Source organism: Trypanosoma brucei (assembly GCF_000002445.2).
Source record: "Trypanosoma brucei brucei TREU927 chromosome 11 chr11_scaffold01 genomic scaffold, whole genome shotgun sequence".
In the NCBI taxonomy this organism is placed as follows: Eukaryota; Euglenozoa; class Kinetoplastea; order Trypanosomatida; family Trypanosomatidae; genus Trypanosoma; species Trypanosoma brucei.
The window spans coordinates 273,006-296,583 of NT_165288.1; the positions used below are offsets into that span (position 1 = coordinate 273,006).

General features: G+C 47.4%; 3 protein-coding genes across 3 annotated transcripts; all 3 read left to right on the forward strand.

Moving 5' to 3' along the window:
• Positions 1–674: 674 nt before the first annotated feature.
• On the forward strand, positions 675–2,729 carry Tb11.03.0030 (ABC transporter, putative; the record flags this gene model as incomplete). Its single annotated transcript, XM_823107.1, has 1 exon — positions 675–2,729. The coding sequence occupies one exon, from the start codon at positions 675–677 to the stop codon at positions 2,727–2,729; it is 2,055 nt and encodes a 684-aa protein (XP_828200.1).
• A 1,443-nt stretch (positions 2,730–4,172) lies between these two features.
• Tb11.03.0020 (hypothetical protein, conserved) lies at positions 4,173–5,810 on the forward strand (the record flags this gene model as incomplete). The annotated part of the gene is made up of 1 exon (XM_823108.1): positions 4,173–5,810. One exon carries the CDS (start codon positions 4,173–4,175, stop codon positions 5,808–5,810), a length of 1,638 nt encoding a protein of 545 aa, XP_828201.1.
• Positions 5,811–6,192: 382 nt separating this feature from the next.
• Positions 6,193–23,578, forward strand: Tb11.57.0008 (calpain-like protein, putative; the record flags this gene model as incomplete). Its single annotated transcript, XM_823109.1, has 1 exon — positions 6,193–23,578. A coding segment is annotated over one exon (17,386 nt), but the record flags the coding sequence as incomplete, so codon positions are not given.

Genomic DNA, 23,578 nt, shown 5'->3' on the forward strand with positions numbered 1-23,578 from the left:
AACACTTCGTCATTCTTTTTTTCTTTTTTTCACTGATAACCCAATTATCATTCTGCTTAACGGCGCTCCTCGGCTCCACTCCTCGTTTTGCTTTCGTCCACCTCTCCTTTCGCTTCCTTTTTAGTTTGTTTGAGTTCACCGTCAGGAGCTTACCGCTGTGGTGGAGGGGCGGAACTGCAGTGGAAGAAACTTGATAGCACTGTCCTATTAGTGAATACTAAATTATTGTTTTTACCTCGTATTCGAAAAAAAAAGGTATGAGGAACGTGGGTTACCTTGGAGACATGTGAGGACGCAATGAAGTGAAACACGATCCCAAGAAATGATGAATAAGGGATGAATAAAAACGCCTGGAGTAAGGGGTTTATCACCTGCTGCTGTTTCACTCTCTTCAAGCGGTAGGGTTTTTTTTCTTTTTACTTTTACCTCTTGTTGTTCCTTCTTCAATGTGCCGTCCAACTGATTCCACACCACGTGCATGGGACTTTGCATTTATCATGCATCTCCTTTTAAATTTCCCTCACGTTGTGGTTCTCTTTCCCTTCTTCTTTGTTGTGTTGTGTTGTGCCCATCTTCCTTTGTTACTAAGTTGATCAGCGTCTTCTTTCTTTTTGTGTTTTTGTGTGTGTGTTTAGTTGTTACCGCAACTGCCTGGTTGTACAAGACACCGGCGAATGACAACGCATTGGGTTCGTGACTATGGGGCAATAGTGACTAGTGCGGCAACGTTCTTTCTATGTGCTTCGTATCAGAGAGTACTTCTGCGTCATGGCGATGCTTTAATCCCCAGCGAAAAGAAGGAAAAAGGAGGAGCGACATCGTCGTTCTTTCGTGAGTTCATGCAGGTTGCCAGAATAGCACTACCCACTGTTTGGTGCAAGGAAGCTTTGGGTACTTTTGTTTTTGTCTTACTCTTCTTTGTTTTGGCGGTGATTCGGGCACTAACGTCCGAAGCAAACGGCAGGGTGTTGAAGTCGATGACGGAGGGGACGGGTGGAACCCGTCTGCGCAACTTCACGCACACCTTACTTCTTCGTACGGCGCTTCACTTGTTGTCGTCTGTTTGTAGCAGTTGTGTGGAGCACCTTCGAACATGGTTGATAGGTTGCTACCGTGTGAGACTTAGTAAGCACTTTCAAGAGCGGTATTACAGCCAGCTTGTGTTTTACAGAGCCGCTGTGATAGATAAGCGGCTGGAGGCAGTGGACTCGGTAGTCACGACGTATTGCGCTGAATTTGCCGAACATTTTACGGAACTCCCCTATTACTTCGTGCTTCCGGCACTCGGTTCTGCTACATCTATGGTCGCCCTCATACGACGGGTTGGTGCCGGTGCATCTGCGGCTGCGTGTGGTTTAGTTTTGGCGTCTGTCCTTCTGATGAAGAAGTTTTCACCGCCTTTTGGGAAAATATACGCGTCTCTGCTGTCAAAGGAGGATGCTTACAGAAGAATGCTTTCAAATAGTTTGAGTAATGTAGAAAACATTGCTTTGCACAGGGGTGGTGAACACACTAGGAAGAAGCTTGACACCCAACTCGGCGTGCTGAAGGGTTATCTCGATCATTTTGCGCTCTCCCGTGGACACTTTAACCTCCTTGAACTGTCTTTTGCAACGACGCTGCGCAATATTGCTAGCATTATTGTCTTTGGTGATGCACTGCGAAAAGAGAACAAATCCACGAGTGATATTTATGTGGAGTTGCTGTACTTGAGGGATCTCAGTAAAAGTGTGACAGACGTTGTGTCAAACTTCCGTGAGATCTCTCACTTATCAACCTATACGCTAAAACTTGCGGAGTTTGACAGGACACTGAAGGATATTGAGGGGGACACATGCGATACGTTTCCGTGTGTGGCGAGCATACCAGATGTTGGAACGGTTGTTCCAACAGTCGTTTCTCCTAGCGTACCCATTGCCGGGGCCTTGAGCTTTCCACTTTTTACCTTTACCAATGTGAAGCTGAAAACCCCAACTGGTCACGTGCTTTTCGAGAACTTGAATCTTACCATCCAAAACGATCAGGATTGGGTGATTACAGGAAACAATGGGTCAGGTAAGACGTCACTTCTCCGTCTCATATCTGGTCTCTGGCGGGCCTGCGAAGGAGACATTACAATGAGCAGCTGTGTGAAGTTGTTGTTCGCCCCGCAGGAAAGTTACGTGGTGCCCCATTGCACGCTCGTGGAGCAGATTCTTTACCCCAAGATTATAACATCTCTGAATGAGGGGGACATTGCATGTATAAAGGAAGCCATTAGTCTCGCCGGTGCCGAGTCTGTTGTTGAGGTGCTCGGCGGCTTTGAGAGTCCGGCAGTGGGCTGCGATCTTTCAAACGTTGATGAAACCTACGATTGGTCTTCCCTGAGCGGTGGGCAGAAACAACGTGTTAATATGGCCCGTGTGTTCTACCAAGTCTTGCAAGCGGACCGGAGTCGGGAAATCCCGGTGGTGTTGTTGGATGAGGCTACATCTATGATGGATGACACGGAAGAGAAAGTGATGCTTAACTTACGGAAACTCAATGCGCGCATGATATCTGTCACGCATCGTGAACAAGTTGTTAAGCACCACACGCACGTGTTGAGAGCCCTTCCTGGTGGTCGTTGGATGACAACCAAAGTAACCCAATATGTTGGCAGTGACGATGTTGTAACGCAAGGAATCTCTTCGGTTGGTGGGTCCTCCAATGCCGAAGGTGTGGGAGTTGATTTGCACAGGGGTTTCTAACCAAAGCGTGTGTGAAGAGCATAAAAGTAAGTCACGGCAGGAGCACATCGCATGTTTCGCTTTGTTGTGGTTTTCTTGTGAGATAAATAATTTCCCCTACCATCGGAATGGGTTACTTATAAAATTTTGTAATACTTAACACTTATATTTGTAAATGCCATGTGCCTCCCTATTGTGTGTGTGTGTGTGTTTCTAAAAAATTATTTTGGTATTGATGGTAGTAGTCGCACTGGCGTGTTTTTTAAAATGTTGAATAAGATCTGTGCAAGTGGAGGTGAACAAGGGCTTAGAACTTATGTATATTGAGGATACCTTGCTCTTTTACGCGCCTTTTGTACTTGCCGTCCCCTCTCTCCCGACCCTCGTCATGTTTTACCGGAGGCCTTGGAACATATGGAGCAAGCGGTGACGTTGCTGACTTGGGTGTTAAAAAAAAAGGAAGTATACAAAAGTGTAACTAAGTTGTTAGAGGGATGATACTTGAAGGAGTAGCGAAGGCACTGGAGAGGTTAAGGGGAAAAATTTTTTCGTTCGTCACCATATCAGTACTACGTGCTTATGTATTCCTACATATACAATGCGTTGTAGCCAGGTGATTGGTCGACTTGAGGTCGGAATGGATGCACGGGAAAGATTGGTTGTATGTAAGTCTGCGTGTTAACTTTTTTAGGGGATCCTGTGGAAGGGATAAACTATTCATAGCGCCCCCCCCCAAAAAAAAAGTGTTATACACCTTTCTGTTTAATATTTTTACATGAAAAAGATTAGAGGAAGTTTTCCTTAACTTGTAAGTGCTGAATAACCTCCTGCCATTCTATGAGCGAGTCCGACGTTGTACAAATGTACAAGAGCATTTTGTCTATCATTTCCTTTCCTTACATTTTATCCTTTTGGTATGGGATAGGTAGGGCGCTGACTGTTCGTAGGAGGGACCGCTTAAAGTGTATGCGTTGGGCTATGCCGTGCTTGATTTTTCACACCACTACGGTTTTGGCTGTGTTATAGCTTTTTCTAAAGTCAAACCAGACACAACATTTTTTATTTTATGTTTTTTTTTGATCCATTTGTTTATGCTCAAAGTGAGTTGAATCCACTTTTCCACTTTCCCCCATTTTCACTTGGCAGGCTGTGGAGTCTGGTGGTTCCAAATGGCCTATTTCGTGTGTGTGGGACTTATACCTCAATTAAAATAGGAGAGGTAAACATGCACACGCACACACACGCATACCTATATATATGCGTGTGTACGTGTGTGTTCCCCTTGCTCCCGGGTGTTTTCACCGGTCACTTACTGTAGGTACGTCGTTCATTCTCCTTCCCCCACCTTCTAGCGGTGGTTGTAATATTCGTTGCCTTCTCTTTCCCTTTTTTGAACATTGCTTTTTTTTTTTCTCACTGGTGTGGATGTGAATAACCGCAGCAACACCTATCAGGGGGTGGAGTATGACGAACAGAGAAAACACGTGGGTTCACGTTGGGGAATCGCCACTTTTTCAGTTTCGCGTCAAGAATATTACCACCATCTCTTTCATACGTCTTCAATGTAGTCCACGTGACGATGTCCTTACCCCCTTGAAAGACAGTTGCATTACTCTCTGGGCAAAATATTCCCCTTATGTGAGGACTGCGGATGGTGTGCTCTGTGATCTTCCCCCGTATGTTGTTGCATCTTTCAGATTCGACGAGACGGGCGAGGCGGTTTCGTCGGCACTTGCGTGGGTGTTACAAGAGGGATCGGCTGTTACGATTTGTGTCGCAACTGACACGGGTGTCCCGGAGGTTCTGAGAGACGATGCGGCGGAGAGGTCTGCTGCTGCGCCTTGGGCTGCGTCGTATGGGTTAGGATGTAACATCAGTGTTTCACTTTTTGGGACGGAAAAACTGAGGGACTACTACCTGTCATCTTGGAGGCCCCTGTTGGTCTACCGGTGGTTCGAGCTGAAGGATTGTGTTCGTGAGGCAACTATTCTACCATCGCGGTACAGGGGTCCGCTAACACCAAACAGTACTTTAAAGTTTCGTAAACGCCGTTTTCTACACGGTGGTGTGCGGGAGGCTAAATGCATTTCTTCATGTGGTAATTACGTGCTTTGGGCAGATGGAACCATGGGACCCGCTGGCGAGGTGGTTCCGTACTGGAGGCGATTTGCGCCAGCGAGGGTGGACAAGCGTGTTCGAGTGCGCGCCTTTCCTCATCGTTTTGCTGACATTGTTGGTGAGGTGCCCTTCGGTTGCATGGTCGAAGCCATTGGCAAGAAGGTTGACCCCTCGACACGTGAGGAATACGTGTTGCTTGTCTTGGGGGTACTCCCAAACGCGGCGTCATTGGCTGAGGCGTATGAGTTAACATACATTGAAACTGGCAAGTGGATCTGGGGGTGGTCAAAAATTGCGACGAGGAACGGCATGGTCTTGTTGGTAGAGGTTAGCGACACGTGCGGTGCCACCGCCGAAGGCCAAATGTGGGTTGAACACTTGCCGGAACCCGCGTTTTACACATCGGCTAGTGACGACCGCCGCGTCCGTATCCGTCGGGGACCGTCGTTACATGACGACGTCGTTGGGCATCTGGAGCGCAACGAGGTAAAACTAGCTGTCGCTTTGTGGCACCCCGTCGATGGAGCTATCTGCGGGGCGATCCCTTCGGAGGACGTAAATAACACAAATAGTGATCATGGAGCGGGACCACGGGGTGAGAAAGTACCTCAGAGTGTTCTGCACCACTTTGTGGAGTGGGAAAGTGGGGGATTTTCGCTTTTGCGGAACAACGACCGTGTCTACCTCGTCGCCGTAGAACTAAGAAAAGAACCGCGCCACTTTCCTGTTTGTCCTCGACCGGAGCCACAGTCTCCGGAAATCATATCCATTTCAAGAAAGCGGGCGCGAGCGGAGTCCCCCGTTAGTGAAGCAAGCGAAAAAGCAAAAGCAGATGCACCCAGCTCGCAGTTATGGAGCCCCTCAATGCTACCAGAAGCGGTTACTATGGGGCTGAAGTCCGGACGTGTGCGATTGGAGGATCTGCCAACCATTGAATCTGCCGGAGGATCATGTGGGTCATTATCTTCCTTTGAGGGTGACTAAAGAAAAGGGTACACCCATAGGAGGGCTGCTTTAAGTAAATATTCGTAAAAGCACCTCGCTCATGCCCTTTCTTTTGGGAATTTTTTAATAAACATTTTTTTTTTACAAGTTCTAACTGCATCGTTACGCTGTGACCCAACAATCATCATCGGAAGGCGGATAAGTCGTACACTGCGTAGTGTGCAAAAACAAAACGAGAAAGAAGTAAAGTCATTCAAAAATAGTTTAAAAAATTTGCATTATCTCATAGCCAGTCTCAATTTCACAAAAAAGAAAGTAAAGAAACAATTCAAGGGAATCAAAAAGAGAACGCAAGAAAATATAGAGACGATATTGACACGCAATACACTCGCAACGTCTTTGTGTGCGAGTCACCATAAACATGGCGTGTCAAGAGGTAAATAGTGAAGTTCCTGACAGCGATGTAGTTTTCCATGACACCATTTTTATGAGAAACAACAAACACGTCTCGGAGCAATGGATTCGTATTGGCGAATTGTACCCCAATGGTGCGAAGGAATCATTGCTCCCGGAGACGTTTGCACGCGAACAGTTCGGACAAGGAAGTCACTATGAGTGCTTCATGCTTTCTGCCCTCGCCACTTTAGTAAAATTCCCCGACATCATTCGGAACTGCTTCGTGTCGAGGAATGTGCGGCGTGACGGGAGGTACACTTTTCAGTTCTTTCGTGACAAGGAATGGGTGAAGGTTGAAATTGATGACTCTGTTATGCTTGAGGATGATGAAGTTTTGTTCATCCGATCACCCACTAGTCATTGGTGGCCGCTACTGTTTGAGAAGGCTTATGCGAAATTCTACACCAGCTACGACAATTTGGAGGGTTGTACCTTACAGGAGGCGTACCATGACTTAACTGGCAACCCCGTGCTCAACATCCCCATGGACGCGAGGCTTGCCAAGGCTGCAGGTGTGGATGTGACTGGAGGTCAGTATTGGCTTGACCTCGCACAGAAGCTGCAATCCGGCCAGTTTGTTGGTTCGCTGCTGACGAGGGAAACGGACCTTGAGTCGATGGGTTTGCAGAGTGAGCAACAATACGGGATACTAGAGATTTTTTCGCTAACTGGGACATCATCTGTAAGCGACATTGTGATTCACCTATACAACCCATTCGAGGACGAGGAATTCACGTACAAAGGCCCGCTGAACAGTAAGGACACGGAGTGGACCCCCAAACTCCGTGAAAAGTATAACGTGGATGATACGCACTCCATATTTCTTCCGCTACACGTTGCCCTGAAGATCGTAAATTCGGTGCAACTTTGCTACATATCCCCTATTGATGGTGACGCGACGTATTTTGATGATGAGTGGAAGGGTGAAACTGCGGGAGGGAACCCCACGAGTGTAACATGGCGCAAGAACCCCCTATACTGCGTCAGGAACGCTGGGATCAACCCCGTGGAACTGGTTGTCGTGATTAAGCAGAAGGATCAACGTCATCTTTGGACATCAGAAGATGATGAACTGATGTACAAAAGGTGTGGCATTGTTGTTGTTCAGAGTACCACAGTCACACAAATACCGACATATTTTGTAACAGGGAACAATCACAAAGCAATACACAAGAGTTTGTTCCTAAACTCTCGTGAAGTGTCCAGTTTCGTTCGGATACCACCTAATTCCTTGTGCTACCTTGTACCTTCTTGCATGAAGAAGGGAGCGGAGAGTGCATTTACGCTCGCACTGTACCGGATGAAGCACCAAAATTATACGGAGTTCAATGTTAGTCGACTTGCTCTGCCGAAATTGCTGTGGCACAATCCTATCCAAGAGAAACTCCAACTTCAAATGTTCACAAAGGATAGAAGGGATTTTTACGTCGATATACCCACTGACATTCACATTTTGATGCATCAAGAAAAACCGTTTGTAAGTGAGAAGACCGGTGGTGATGCTATGGTTCAGGATTACGTTGGTGTCTACCTTTATGATGACACGGACCGTAAGATTGGAGGTGTGCACGCTGCGACGAATTTCAGGGAAACAAGTGTCTTGCATCGCCTTCCTCGTAGTGGTCGTTATGCTATTTCAATTACGTGTCCCCGGGCAAGTGGTGAAGTACCCATTGCTCTCACAATTGTTGGTTCTCCTGATGCTAATGTTCGTATTGTTGAGGCTCCTGATGATGCCTCCATGTTTGATGATGAGGATGATATTGCAGAGGGTGATGAGGATGCTACTGTTTCTAATCCCATTGACTACATTCCTGTTGCTGGTGGAGGGCAGGTGTTCACTGAGGTACCCGATAGTACGGTCCCATTTGAAGATAAACGTTTCATGGTTGATAATAAGATTATGACGAATGAACCGTGGATCCACATTGGTGACCTTTATCCTGAGGGAAAGACGCGCTCACTTTTGCCGGAGCGTCTGAGTCGTGAGCAGTTTGAGCAGGGTGAACACTTCGAGTGCTGTTGTCTGACCGCTTTTGCAGCGCTGGTGGAGCACCACCCCAACGTAATTCGTGACGCGTTTGTGACGAAGGCTGTACGACGTGACGGACGGTACACGTTCCGGTTCCACCGCTACGGTCAGTGGGTGAAGGTGGAGATTGATGATCGTATTCCCCTTCTTGGTGGGAAAACTTTATTCTGTCGATCATCTGATGGTTATTGGTGGCCACTACTACTAGAGAAGGCGTATGCTAAGTTCTACACACTATACCAAAATATTGAGGGATGTACGCTGCGGGAACTGTTTTACGACCTAACAGGGCTTCCTGTGCTTAGCATTCCGATGGAGTTGAAACTCGCGAAGGCTGTACTGTGTGATGTTGATGATGTGAGTTTTTGGGTTGAGCTCAGTGAGGGTCTGAAGGATTGTGCGTGTGCTGCCGTTGCACGCCCCGGTTTCGATGACACCCTTGGTTTGTCCAATGGGCAAGAGTACGCTGTCCTTGATGTGGTATCGTTAACGGATGGTGAGGCCTCTTCCATATCTGATCTTGTTGTAAAACTTCATAATCCGTTTCTGGAGACTGAGTACAAAGGCCCTATGAATGCAAGCGATGCTGCGTGGTCGTCTGAGCTGCGTACCCGTCTATGTCCGGAGCGACGGGATACTATCTACATTCCCGTGGAAGTTTTCTGCAATGCATTTCTCACTGTGGAGAAAGTTATGGTGCGTGGTCTTATTGTTCCCGGGTGGCAATTCAACAGTGAATGGGGTGAGGGCACGAACGGTGGCAATCCAACACTTGTGACGTGGCGTGAGAACCCCATTTACGTTGTGCAGAACACTGCGGATACCCCGTTACAGATTATTGCAATGATTGGGCAACCTGATCAGCGTCGCGTGCTACACCTTCTCCCCGAGCAAGAGGTAAACTACGTTCAATGTGGGTTGTCGCTTGCCAAGAGTATTAAGGGTGAATCGATCCCGACATACTTGCTGACACCCAATAGTCATGTTTTGATTCATAAGGGCCGTTTCTTTTCTTACCGTGAAGTAGCTGATGTTATTGTTGTTCCGGGGAATAGCCTCACTTTTCTCGTTCCAAGCGCGATGTTTCGTGACAAAACGAAGTTTCTTCTCTCGTACTGGTACTCTAGTGCGAACGACAGGAACAGTGTTACAATTGAGCGTCTTAATTTGGGTGTTGCGCGGCATCTTCCAGCCATTGCCCATCTCACTGTCAAAGAGAGGGTGAGGGAGCAAGTGGATTTTATTGTCGATGTTCCCACTGACGTTCATATCCTTCTTCGTCAAGAAAAACCCTGCCACGGTGACAGTGTTTCAAATGCCTTGACAGATGATTTTCTTGCCATGTATTTGTATAATTCTGAAGATGATCAACTCAGTGGTGTTGTGACCGCGACCAACTACAGGGAGATGGGAATAGTTCATCACCTCTCCGAAGGGGGGAGATATGTAATTTACGTTGTTTGCCCTCGTGCTGAGGGTGAGGTTCCTTTGAGAATAGAAATTGTCGCTATGCAGTCGGCCCAGGTTCGCACAGTGGAAGCATTACCCTTGTGCAAATCAATCTTGCAGGTGGAAAAAGAGCTAAAGCTGAGTACTGGGTCCTTGCCATACTCACCACTCCTTATAAGCGAAGGGGATCTCAAAAATTTCTCGGGGCGACTATCGGACAACTCTATGCGGTTGGAGAGTTCCAGTGACCCTGACTTATCTTTCCTTGGAGCCGAGGTGGAAGGAATTCCCACCCTGGATCTCACTCTGATGAGCGACTCTTCATTTTCTGAGATGGCACGTGAGCGCATGCAATTAAAGCGGGATCCCATTGCTAATGCGAGTCGTTTGGCTGAGGTTGAAGATAGTATGGTGGCACGTGCGAATGCTATTGCCAAGGAAATGCATTTGAGAGAGCGGCGATATCTGAACCCTGAGCCTGAGGGTGTCCCCCTTGAGTTGCTTCCTTTAAACGAGGACGAAGTTGTGAGTGAGAAGGAGGACCGCCTCCGTGCGCTGAATCGTAAGGAGCAGAAGGACGAGAAACTGTTACGGAGTCTTGAGGACGTGATAGCGGACCGTGTACACGAGATCGCGAGGGAGCTGAAGGTGAGTGAACGTGATCTGTTCCTTGATCCCACTCCAGGAGGTTTCCCTGTAGCGCAGCTTCCGCTGGACGAAGACGATGTGTTTCATTCACTCGAAGTGGAGCGACTGCAACTGCGACTGCGTCAGGATTCCCTTGCTAGCAAAGAAAGAATTGCTGAACTGGAAAACATGATGAATTGTAGGACTACGGAGCTCATCGACAAAATGAAAGAAGAGATTAGGAAGTTTCTTGACCCCACCCCACTAGGAATACCACTTGAAGAACTAAAACTGGACGAACACGACAATTATGTTGCAAAAGAGATAAGCCTAATTGGAATGATAAGAAAAGGGAAAAAAGAATCACAGGAAGCAATTTCAATTCGGGAACAGTTACTTCAAATAGAATACGCTGTTGCCAAGGAACACTTAAACAACTTTAGGATACAGTACCTCGGAGACGACATTGAGGGTCGCCAACCGAACGAATTAAACTTAGAAGAAGAAGAAACTTATATGCAGATGGAGAGAAAATTGATTGAATACTACAACAGTAATCAACGTAACAGCGAAGAAGCGCAGAAAATAAGAGTAAATCTACTTCACAAAGCTACAAAAGCATCAAAGCATTTAAATCGATCCGAGAGAAAAAACTACATTAAGAGAGACAGACTCGAGATTTCAATATCAAACATTCCGCTTGATGACAACGAACAGTTCACAACATTAGAAGCGGAACGAATAAGAAAAAAAAGAAATAAAAAAAATTCAGAGGTTGAACAAATAGAAATGGAACTCAACAATATAGCACAACAGCTAGCTAAACTGAAAGCATCCGATAGCCGCAGCTTCCTTGATCCTATGCCAGAAGGAGTGCCGTTGAGTGAGCTTGAATTGGACAAGGATGAGAAGTTCAGCACCATGGAAGAGGAGCGTCGTAAGCTTATTGCTGAGGATCGTGAAGATAATGCAACACGCATTGCTGAATTAGAAGCAGCAATGAACGAGTATTCACATGAGCTTGCTAAACTGAAAGCATCCGATAGCCGCAGCTTCCTTGATCCTATGCCAGAAGGAGTGCCGTTGAGTGAGCTTGAATTGGATAAGGATGAGAAGTTCAGCACCATGGAAGAGGAGCGTCGTAAGCTTATTGCTGAGGATCGTGAAGGTAATGCTGCGCGCATTGCTGAATTAGAAGCAGCAATGAACGAGCATTCACATGAGCTTGCTAAACTGAAAGCATCCGATAGCCGCAGCTTCCTTGATCCTATGCCAGAAGGAGTGCCGTTGAGTGAGCTTGAATTGGATAAGGATGAGAAGTTCAGCACCATGGAAGAGGAGCGTCGTAAGCTTATTGCTGAGGATCGTGAAGATAATGCAACACGCATTGCTGAATTAGAAGCAGCAATGAACGAGTATTCACATGAGCTTGCTAAACTGAAAGCATCCGATAGCCGCAGCTTCCTTGATCCTATGCCAGAAGGAGTGCCGTTGAGTGAGCTTGAATTGGATAAGGATGAGAAGTTCAGCACCATGGAAGAGGAGCGTCGTAAGCTTATTGCTGAGGATCGTGAAGGTAATGCTGCACGCATTGCTGAACTAGAAGCTGCAATGAACGAGCATTCACATGAGCTTGCTAAACTGAAAGCATCCGATAGCCGCAGCTTCCTTGATCCTATGCCAGAAGGAGTGCCGTTGAGTGAGCTAGGATTGGATAAGGATGAGAAGTTCAGCACCATGGAAGAGGAGCGTCGTAAGCTTATTGCTGAGGATCGTGAAGGTAATGCAACACGCATTGCTGAATTAGAAGCAGCAATGAACGAGCATTCACATAAGCTTGCTAAACTGAAAGCATCCGATAGCCGCAGCTTCCTTGATCCTATGCCAGAAGGAGTGCCGTTGAGTGAGCTTGAATTGGATAAGGATGAGAAGTTCAGCACCATGGAAGAGGAGCGTCGTAAGCTTATTGCTGAGGATCGTGAAGGTAATGCTGCACGCATTGCTGAACTAGAAGCTGCAATGAACGAGCATTCACATGAGCTTGCTAAACTGAAAGCATCCGATAGCCGCAGCTTCCTTGATCCTATGCCAGAAGGAGTGCCACTAAGTGAGCTTGAATTGGATAAGGATGAGAAGTTCAGCACCATGGAAGAGGAGCGTCGTAAGCTTATTGCTGAGGATCGTGAAGGTAATGCTGCACGCATTGCTGAATTAGAAGCAGCAATGAACGAGCATTCACATGAGCTTGCTAAACTGAAAGCATCCGATAGCCGCAGCTTCCTTGATCCTATGCCAGAAGGAGTGCCGTTGAGTGAGCTTGAATTGGACAAGGATGAGAAGTTCAGCACCATGGAAGAGGAGCGTCGTAAGCTTATTGCTGAGGATCGTGAAGGTAATGCTGCACGCATTGCTGAATTAGAAGCAGCAATGAACGAGCATTCACATGAGCTTGCTAAACTGAAAGCATCCGATAGCCGCAGCTTCCTTGATCCTATGCCAGAAGGAGTGCCGTTGAGTGAGCTTGAATTGGATAAGGATGAGAAGTTCAGCACCATGGAAGAGGAGCGTCGTAAGCTTATTGCTGAGGATCGTGAAGGTAATGCTGCACGCGTTGCTGAACTAGAAGCTGCAATGAACGAGCATTCACATGAGCTTGCTAAACTGAAAGCATCCGATAGCCGCAGCTTCCTTGATCCTATGCCAGAAGGAGTGCCGTTGAGTGAGCTAGGATTGGATAAGGATGAGAAGTTCAGCACCATGGAAGAGGAGCGTCGTAAGCTTATTGCTGAGGATCGTGAAGGTAATGCTGCACGCATTGCTGAACTAGAAGCAGCAATGAACGAGCATTCACATGAGCTTGCTAAACTGAAAGCATCCGATAGCCGCAGCTTCCTTGATCCTATGCCAGAAGGAGTGCCGTTGAGTGAGCTTGAATTGGATAAGGATGAGAAGTTCAGCACCATGGAAGAGGAGCGTCGTAAGCTCATTGCTGAGGATCGTGAAGGTAATGCTGCACGCATTGCTAGACTTGAGGAGAGGATGAACGAACTTTCCCGTGAACTCGCAAGAATGAAGTTGAAGGATCGCAGCTTCCTTGATCCTATGCCAGAAGGAGTGCCACTAAGTGAGCTTGAATTGGATAAGGATGAGAAGTTCAGCACCATGGAAGAGGAGCGTCGTAAGCTCATTGCTGAGGATCGTGAAGGTAATGCAACACGCATTGCTGAATTAGAAGCAGCTATGAACGAGCATTCACATGAGCTTGCTAAACTGAAAGCATCCGATAGCCGCAGCTTCCTTGATCCTATGCCAGAAGGAGTGCCGTTGAGTGAGCTTGAATTGGATAAGGATGAGAAGTTCAGCACCATGGAAGAGGAGCGTCGTAAGCTCATTGCTGAGGATCGTGAAGGTAATGCAACACGCATTGCTGAATTAGAAGCAGCAATGAGCGAGCATTCACATGAGCTTGCTAAACTGAAAGCATCCGATAGCCGCAGCTTCCTTGATCCTATGCCAGAAGGAGTGCCACTAAGTGAGCTTGAATTGGATAAGGATGAGAAGTTCAGCACCATGGAAGAGGAGCGTCGTAAGCTTATTGCTGAGGATCGTGAAGGTAATGCTGCACGCATTGCTGAACTAGAAGCAGCTATGAACGAGCATTCACATGAGCTTGCTAAACTGAAAGCATCCGATAGCCGCAGCTTCCTTGATCCTATGCCAGAAGGAGTGCCGCTAAGTGAGCTTGAATTGGATAAGGATGAGAAGTTCAGCACCATGGAAGAGGAGCGTCGTAAGCTTATTGCCGAGGATCGTGAAGGTAATGCTGCACGCATTGCTGAACTAGAAGCAGCGATGAACGAGCATTCACATGAGCTTGCTAAACTGAAAGCATCCGATAGCCGCAGCTTCCTTGATCCTATGCCAGAAGGAGTGCCGTTGAGTGAGCTTGAATTGGACAAGGATGAGAAGTTCAGCACCATGGAAGAGGAGCGTCGTAAGCTTATTGCTGAGGATCGTGAAGGTAATGCTGCACGCATTGCTGAACTAGAAGCAGCAATGAACGAGCATTCACATGAGCTTGCTAAACTGAAAGCATCCGATAGCCGCAGCTTCCTTGATCCTATGCCAGAAGGAGTGCCGTTGAGTGAGCTTGAATTGGATAAGGATGAGAAGTTCAGCACCATGGAAGAGGAGCGTCGTAAGCTTATTGCTGAGGATCGTGAAGGTAATGCTGCACGCATTGCTGAACTAGAAGCAGCAATGAACGAGCATTCACATGAGCTTGCTAAACTGAAAGCATCCGATAGCCGCAGCTTCCTTGATCCTATGCCAGAAGGAGTGCCGTTGAGTGAGCTAGGATTGGATAAGGATGAGAAGTTCAGCACCATGGAAGAGGAGCGTCGTAAGCTTATTGCTGAGGATCGTGAAGGTAATGCAGCACGCATTGCTGAACTAGAAGCAGCAATGAACGAGCATTCACATGAGCTTGCTAAACTGAAAGCATCCGATAGCCGCAGCTTCCTTGATCCTATGCCAGAAGGAGTGCCGTTGAGTGAGCTTGAATTGGATAAGGATGAGAAGTTCAGCACCATGGAAGAGGAGCGTCGTAAGCTTATTGCTGAGGATCGTGAAGGTAATGCTGCACGCATTGCTGAATTAGAAGCAGCAATGAACGAGCATTCACATGAGCTTGCTAAACTGAAAGCATCCGATAGCCGCAGCTTCCTTGATCCTATGCCAGAAGGAGTGCCGTTGAGTGAGCTTGAATTGGATAAGGATGAGAAGTTCAGCACCATGGAAGAGGAGCGTCGTAAGCTTATTGCTGAGGATCGTGAAGGTAATGCTGCACGCATTGCTGAATTAGAAGCAGCAATGAACGAGCATTCACATGAGCTTGCTAAACTGAAAGCATCCGATAGCCGCAGCTTCCTTGATCCTATGCCAGAAGGAGTGCCGTTGAGTGAGCTTGAATTGGATAAGGATGAGAAGTTCAGCACCATGGAAGAGGAGCGTCGTAAGCTTATTGCTGAGGATCGTGAAGGTAATGCTGCACGCATTGCTGAATTAGAAGCAGCAATGAACGAGCATTCACATGAGCTTGCTAAACTGAAAGCATCCGATAGCCGCAGCTTCCTTGATCCTATGCCAGAAGGAGTGCCGTTGAGTGAGCTTGAATTGGATAAGGATGAGAAGTTCAGCACCATGGAAGAGGAGCGTCGTAAGCTTATTGCTGAGGATCGTGAAGGTAATGCTGCACGCGTTGCTGAACTAGAAGCTGCAATGAACGAGCATTCACATGAGCTTGCTAAACTGAAAGCATCCGATAGCCGCAGCTTCCTTGATCCTATGCCAGAAGGAGTGCCGTTGAGTGAGCTAGGATTGGATAAGGATGAGAAGTTCAGCACCATGGAAGAGGAGCGTCGTAAGCTTATTGCTGAGGATCGTGAAGGTAATGCTGCACGCATTGCTGAACTAGAAGCAGCAATGAACGAGTATTCACATGAGCTTGCTAAACTGAAAGCATCCGATAGCCGCAGCTTCCTTGATCCTATGCCAGAAGGAGTGCCGTTGAGTGAGCTAGGATTGGATAAGGATGAGAAGTTCAGCACCATGGAAGAGGAGCGTCGTAAGCTTATTGCTGAGGATCGTGAAGGTAATGCTGCACGCATTGCTGAATTAGAAGCAGCAATGAACGAGCATTCACATGAGCTTGCTAAACTGAAAGCATCCGATAGCCGCAGCTTCCTTGATCCTATGCCAGAAGGAGTGCCGTTGAGTGAGCTTGAATTGGATAAGGATGAGAAGTTCAGCACCATGGAAGAGGAGCGTCGTAAGCTTATTGCTGAGGATCGTGAAGGTAATGCTGCACGCATTGCTGAATTAGAAGTTGCAATGAACGAGCATTCACATGAGCTTGCTAAACTGAAAGCATCCGATAGCCGCAGCTTCCTTGATCCTATGCCAGAAGGAGTGCCGTTGAGTGAGCTTGAATTGGATAAGGATGAGAAGTTCAGCACCATGGAAGAGGAGCGTCGTAAGCTTATTGCTGAGGATCGTGAAGGTAATGCTGCACGCATTGCTGAACTAGAAGCAGCAATGAACGAGCATTCACATGAGCTTGCTAAACTGAAAGCATCCGATAGCCGCAGCTTCCTTGATCCTATGCCAGAAGGAGTGCCGTTGAGTGAGCTTGAATTGGATAAGGATGAGAAGTTCAGCACCATGGAAGAGGAGCGTCGTAAGCTTATTGCTGAGGATCGTGAAGGTAATGCTGCACGCATTGCTGAACTAGAAGCTGCAATGAACGAGCATTCACATGAGCTTGCTAAACTGAAAGCATCCGATAGCCGCAGCTTCCTTGATCCTATGCCAGAAGGAGTGCCGTTGAGTGAGCTAGGATTGGATAAGGATGAGAAGTTCAGCACCATGGAAGAGGAGCGTCGTAAGCTTATTGCTGAGGATCGTGAAGGTAATGCTGCACGCATTGCTGAATTAGAAGCAGCGATGAACGAGTATTCACATGAGCTTGCTAAACTGAAAGCATCCGATAGCCGCAGCTTCCTTGATCCTATGCCAGAAGGAGTGCCACTAAATGAGCTTGAATTGGACAAGGATGAGAAGTTCAGCACCATGGAAGAGGAGCGTCGTAAGCTTATTGCTGAGGATCGTGAAGGTAATGCTGCACGCATTGCTGAACTAGAAGCAGCAATGAACGAGTATTCACATGAGCTTGCTAAACTGAAAGCATCCGATAGCCGCAGCTTCCTTGATCCTATGCCAGAAGGAGTGCCACTAAATGAGCTTGAATTGGACAAGGATGAGAAGTTCAGCACCATGGAAGAGGAGCGTCGTAAGCTTATTGCCGAGGATCGTGAAGGTAATGCTGCACGCATTGCTGAACTAGAAGCTGCAATGAACGAGCATTCACATGAGCTTGCTAAACTGAAAGCATCCGATAGCCGCAGCTTCCTTGATCCTATGCCAGAAGGAGTGCCGTTGAGTGAGCTTGAATTGGACAAGGATGAGAAGTTCAGCACCATGGAAGAGGAGCGTCGTAAGCTTATTGCTGAGGATCGTGAAGGTAATGCTGCACGCATTGCTGAATTAGAAGCAGCAATGAACGAGCATTCACATGAGCTTGCTAAACTGAAAGCATCCGATAGCCGCAGCTTCCTTGATCCTATGCCAGAAGGAGTGCCGCTAAGTGAGCTTGAATTGGATAAGGATGAGAAGTTCAGCACCATGGAAGAGGAGCGTCGTAAGCTTATTGCTGAGGATCGTGAAGGTAATGCTGCACGCATTGCTGAACTAGAAGCAGCAATGAACGAGCATTCACATGAGCTTGCTAAACTGAAAGCATCCGATAGCCGCAGCTTCCTTGATCCTATGCCAGAAGGAGTGCCGTTGAGTGAGCTAGGATTGGATAAGGATGAGAAGTTCAGCACCATGGAAGAGGAGCGTCGTAAGCTTATTGCTGAGGATCGTGAAGGTAATGCTGCACGCATTGCTGAATTAGAAGCAGCAATGAACGAGCATTCACATGAGCTTGCTAAACTGAAAGCATCCGATAGCCGCAGCTTCCTTGATCCTATGCCAGAAGGAGTGCCGTTGAGTGAGCTAGGATTGGATAAGGATGAGAAGTTCAGCACCATGGAAGAGGAGCGTCGTAAGCTTATTGCTGAGGATCGTGAAGGTAATGCTGCACGCATTGCTGAATTAGAAGCAGCAATGAACGAGCATTCACATGAGCTTGCTAAACTGAAAGCATCCGATAGCCGCAGCTTCCTTGATCCTATGCCAGAAGGAGTGCCGTTGAGTGAGCTTGAATTGGATAAGGATGAGAAGTTCAGCACCATGGAAGAGGAGCGTCGTAAGCTTATTGCTGAGGATCGTGAAGGTAATGCTGCACGCATTGCTGAATTAGAAGCAGCAATGAACGAGCATTCACATGAGCTTGCTAAACTGAAAGCATCCGATAGCCGCAGCTTCCTTGATCCTATGCCAGAAGGAGTGCCGTTGAGTGAGCTTGAATTGGATAAGGATGAGAAGTTCAGCACCATGGAAGAGGAGCGTCGTAAGCTTATTGCTGAGGATCGTGAAGGTAATGCTGCACGCATTGCTGAACTAGAAGCAGCAATGAACGAGTATTCACATGAGCTTGCTAAACTGAAAGCATCCGATAGCCGCAGCTTCCTTGATCCTATGCCAGAAGGAGTGCCGTTGAGTGAGCTTGAATTGGATAAGGATGAGAAGTTCAGCACCATGGAAGAGGAGCGTCGTAAGCTTATTGCTGAGGATCGTGAAGGTAATGCTGCACGCATTGCTGAATTAGAAGCAGCAATGAACGAGCATTCACATGAGCTTGCTAAACTGAAAGCATCCGATAGCCGCAGCTTCCTTGATCCTATGCCAGAAGGAGTGCCGTTGAGTGAGCTTGAATTGGACAAGGATGAGAAGTTCAGCACCATGGAAGAGGAGCGTCGTAAGCTTATTGCTGAGGATCGTGAAGGTAATGCTGCACGCATTGCTGAATTAGAAGCAGCAATGAACGAGCATTCACATGAGCTTGCTAAACTGAAAGCATCCGATAGCCGCAGCTTCCTTGATCCTATGCCAGAAGGAGTGCCGTTGAGTGAGCTTGAATTGGATAAGGATGAGAAGTTCAGCACCATGGAAGAGGAGCGTCGTAAGCTTATTGCTGAGGATCGTGAAGGTAATGCTGCACGCATTGCTGAACTAGAAGCAGCAATGAACGAGTATTCACATGAGCTTGCTAAACTGAAAGCATCCGATAGCCGCAGCTTCCTTGATCCTATGCCAGAAGGAGTGCCGTTGAGTGAGCTTGAATTGGATAAGGATGAGAAGTTCAGCACCATGGAAGAGGAGCGTCGTAAGCTTATTGCTGAGGATCGTGAAGGTAATGCTGCACGCATTGCTGAATTAGAAGCAGCAATGAACGAGCATTCACATGAGCTTGCTAAACTGAAAGCATCCGATAGCCGCAGCTTCCTTGATCCTATGCCAGAAGGAGTGCCGTTGAGTGAGCTTGAATTGGATAAGGATGAGAAGTTCAGCACCATGGAAGAGGAGCGTCGTAAGCTTATTGCTGAGGATCGTGAAGGTAATGCTGCACGCATTGCTGAACTAGAAGCTGCAATGAACGAGCATTCACATGAGCTTGCTAAACTGAAAGCATCCGATAGCCGCAGCTTCCTTGATCCTATGCCAGAAGGAGTGCCGTTGAGTGAGCTTGAATTGGACAAGGATGAGAAGTTCAGCACCATGGAAGAGGAGCGTCGTAAGCTTATTGCTGAGGATCGTGAAGGTAATGCTGCACGCATTGCTGAACTAGAAGCTGCAATGAACGAGCATTCACATGAGCTTGCTAAACTGAAAGCATCCGATAGCCGCAGCTTCCTTGATCCTATGCCAGAAGGAGTGCCGTTGAGTGAGCTAGGATTGGATAAGGATGAGAAGTTCAGCACCATGGAAGAGGAGCGTCGTAAGCTTATTGCTGAGGATCGTGAAGGTAATGCTGCACGCATTGCTGAATTAGAAGCAGCGATGAACGAGTATTCACATGAGCTTGCTAAACTGAAAGCATCCGATAGCCGCAGCTTCCTTGATCCTATGCCAGAAGGAGTGCCGTTGAGTGAGCTTGAATTGGACAAGGATGAGAAGTTCAGCACCATGGAAGAGGAGCGTCGTAAGCTTATTGCCGAGGATCGTGAAGGTAATGCTGCACGCATTGCTGAACTAGAAGCTGCAATGAACGAGCATTCACATGAGCTTGCTAAACTGAAAGCATCCGATAGCCGCAGCTTCCTTGATCCTATGCCAGAAGGAGTGCCGTTGAGTGAGCTTGGATTGGATAAGGATGAGAAGTTCAGCACCATGGAAGAGGAGCGTCGTAAGCTTATTGCTGAGGATCGTGAAGGTAATGCTGCACGCATTGCTGAACTAGAAGCAGCGATGAACGAGCATTCACATGAGCTTGCTAAACTGAAAGCATCCGATAGCCGCAGCTTCCTTGATCCTATGCCAGAAGGAGTGCCACTAAGTGAGCTAGGATTGGATAAGGATGAGAAGTTCAGCACCATGGAAGAGGAGCGTCGTAAGCTTATTGCTGAGGATCGTGAAGGTAATGCTGCACGCATTGCTGAACTAGAAGCAGCGATGAACGAGCATTCACATGAGCTTGCTAAACTGAAAGCGTCATATAGCCGCAGCTTCCTTGATCCTATGCCAGAAGGAGTGCCGTTGAGTGAGCTTGAATTGGATAAGGATGAGAAGTTCAGCACCATGGAAGAGGAGCGTCGTAAGCTTATTGCTGAGGATCGTGAAGGTAATGCAACACGCATTGCTGAATTAGAAGCAGCAATGAACGAGCATTCACATGAGCTTGCTAAACTGAAAGCATCCGATAGCCGCAGCTTCCTTGATCCTATGCCAGAAGGAGTGCCGTTGAGTGAGCTTGAATTGGATAAGGATGAGAAGTTCAGCACCATGGAAGAGGAGCGTCGTAAGCTTATTGCTGAGGATCGTGAAGGTAATGCTGCACGCATTGCTGAACTAGAAGCAGCGATGAACGAGCATTCACATGAGCTTGCTAAACTGAAAGCATCCGATAGCCGCAGCTTCCTTGATCCTATGCCAGAAGGAGTGCCGTTGAGTGAGCTTGAATTGGATAAGGATGAGAAGTTCAGCACCATGGAAGAGGAGCGTCGTAAGCTTATTGCTGAGGATCGTGAAGGTAATGCTGCACGCATTGCTGAACTAGAAGCAGCAATGAACGAGCATTCACATGAGCTTGCTAAACTGAAAGCATCCGATAGCCGCAGCTTCCTTGATCCTATGCCAGAAGGAGTGCCGTTGAGTGAGCTAGGATTGGATAAGGATGAGAAGTTCAGCACCATGGAAGAGGAGCGTCGTAAGCTTATTGCTGAGGATCGTGAAGGTAATGCAACACGCATTGCTGAACTAGAAGCAGCAATGAACGAGCATTCACATGAGCTTGCTAAACTGAAAGCGTCATATAGCCGCAGCTTCCTTGATCCTATGCCAGAAGGAGTGCCGTTGAGTGAGCTTGAATTGGACAAGGATGAGAAGTTCAGCACCATGGAAGAGGAGCGTCGTAAGCTTATTGCTGAGGATCGTGAAGGTAATGCAACACGTATCGCTGAATTAGAAGTTGCAATGAACGAGCATTCACATGAGCTTGCTAAACTGAAAGCATCCGATAGCCGCAGCTTCCTTGATCCTATGCCAGAAGGAGTGCCACTAAGTGAGCTTGAATTGGATAAGGATGAGAAGTTCAGCACCATGGAAGAGGAGCGTCGTAAGCTTATTGCCGATGATCGTGAAGGTAATGCTGCACGCATTGCTAGACTTGAGGAGAGGATGAACGAACTTTCCCGTGAACTCGCAAGAATGAAGTTGAAGGATCGCAGCTTCCTCGATCCTATGCCAGAAGGAGTGCCGTTGAGTGAGCTTGAATTGGATAAGGATGAGAAGTTCAGCACCATGGAAGAGGAGCGTCGTAAGCTTATTGCTGAGGATCGTGAAGGTAATGCAACACGCATTGCTGAATTAGAAGCAGCAATGAACGAGCATTCACATGAGCTTGCTAAACTGAAAGCATCCGATAGCCGCAGCTTCCTTGATCCTATGCCAGAAGGAGTGCCACTAAGTGAGCTTGAATTGGATAAGGATGAGAAGTTCAGCACCATGGAAGAGGAGCGTCGTAAGCTTATTGCCGATGATCGTGAAGGTAATGCTGCACGCATTGCTAGACTCGAGGAGAGGATGAACGAACTTTCCCGTGAACTCGCAAGAATGAAGTTGAAGGATCGCAGCTTCCTCGATCCTATGCCAGAAGGAGTGCCACTAAGTGAGCTTGAATTGGATAAGGATGAGAAGTTCAGCACCATGGAAGAGGAGCGTCGTAAGCTTATTGCTGAGGATCGTGAAGGTAATGCAACACGCATTGCTGAATTAGAAGTTGCAATGAACGAGCATTCACATGAGCTTGCTAAACTGAAAGCATCCGATAGCCGCAGCTTCCTTGATCCTATGCCAGAAGGAGTGCCGTTGAGTGAGCTTGAATTGGATAAGGATGAGAAGTTCAGCACCATGGAAGAGGAGCGTCGTAAGCTTATTGCTGAGGATCGTGAAGGTAATGCAACACGCATTGCTGAATTAGAAGTTGCAATGAACGAGCATTCACATGAGCTTGCTAAACTGAAAGCATCCGATAGCCGCAGCTTCCTTGATCCTATGCCAGAAGGAGTGCCGTTGAGTGAGCTTGAATTGGACAAGGATGAGAAGTTCAGCACCATGGAAGAGGAGCGTCGTAAGCTTATTGCTGAGGATCGTGAAGGTAATGCAACACGCATTGCTGAATTAGAAGCAGCAATGAACGAGCATTCACATGAGCTTGCTAAACTGAAAGCATCCGATAGCCGCAGCTTCCTTGATCCTATGCCAGAAGGAGTGCCGTTGAGTGAGCTTGAATTGGATAAGGATGAGAAGTTCAGCACCATGGAAGAGGAGCGTCGTAAGCTTATTGCTGAGGATCGTGAAGGTAATGCAACACGCATTGCTGAATTAGAAGCAGCAATGAACGAGCATTCACATGAGCTTGCTAAACTGAAAGCATCCGATAGCCGCAGCTTCCTTGATCCTATGCCAGAAGGAGTGCCGTTGAGTGAGCTAGGATTGGATAAGGATGAGAAGTTCAGCACCATGGAAGAGGAGCGTCGTAAGCTTATTGCTGAGGATCGTGAAGGTAATGCAACACGCATTGCTGAACTAGAAGCAGCAATGAACGAGCATTCACATGAGCTTGCTAAACTGAAAGCATCCGATAGCCGCAGCTTCCTTGATCCTATGCCAGAAGGAGTGCCGTTGAGTGAGCTTGAATTGGATAAGGATGAGAAGTTCAGCACCATGGAAGAGGAGCGTCGTAAGCTTATTGCTGAGGATCGTGAAGGTAATGCTGCACGCATTGCTGAACTAGAAGCTGCAATGAACGAGCATTCACATGAGCTTGCTAAACTGAAAGCATCCGATAGCCGCAGCTTCCTTGATCCTATGCCAGAAGGAGTGCCGTTGAGTGAGCTTGAATTGGATAAGGATGAGAAGTTCAGCACCATGGAAGAGGAGCGTCGTAAGCTTATTGCTGAGGATCGTGAAGGTAATGCTGCACGCATTGCTGAATTAGAAGCAGCAATGAAGGAGAATT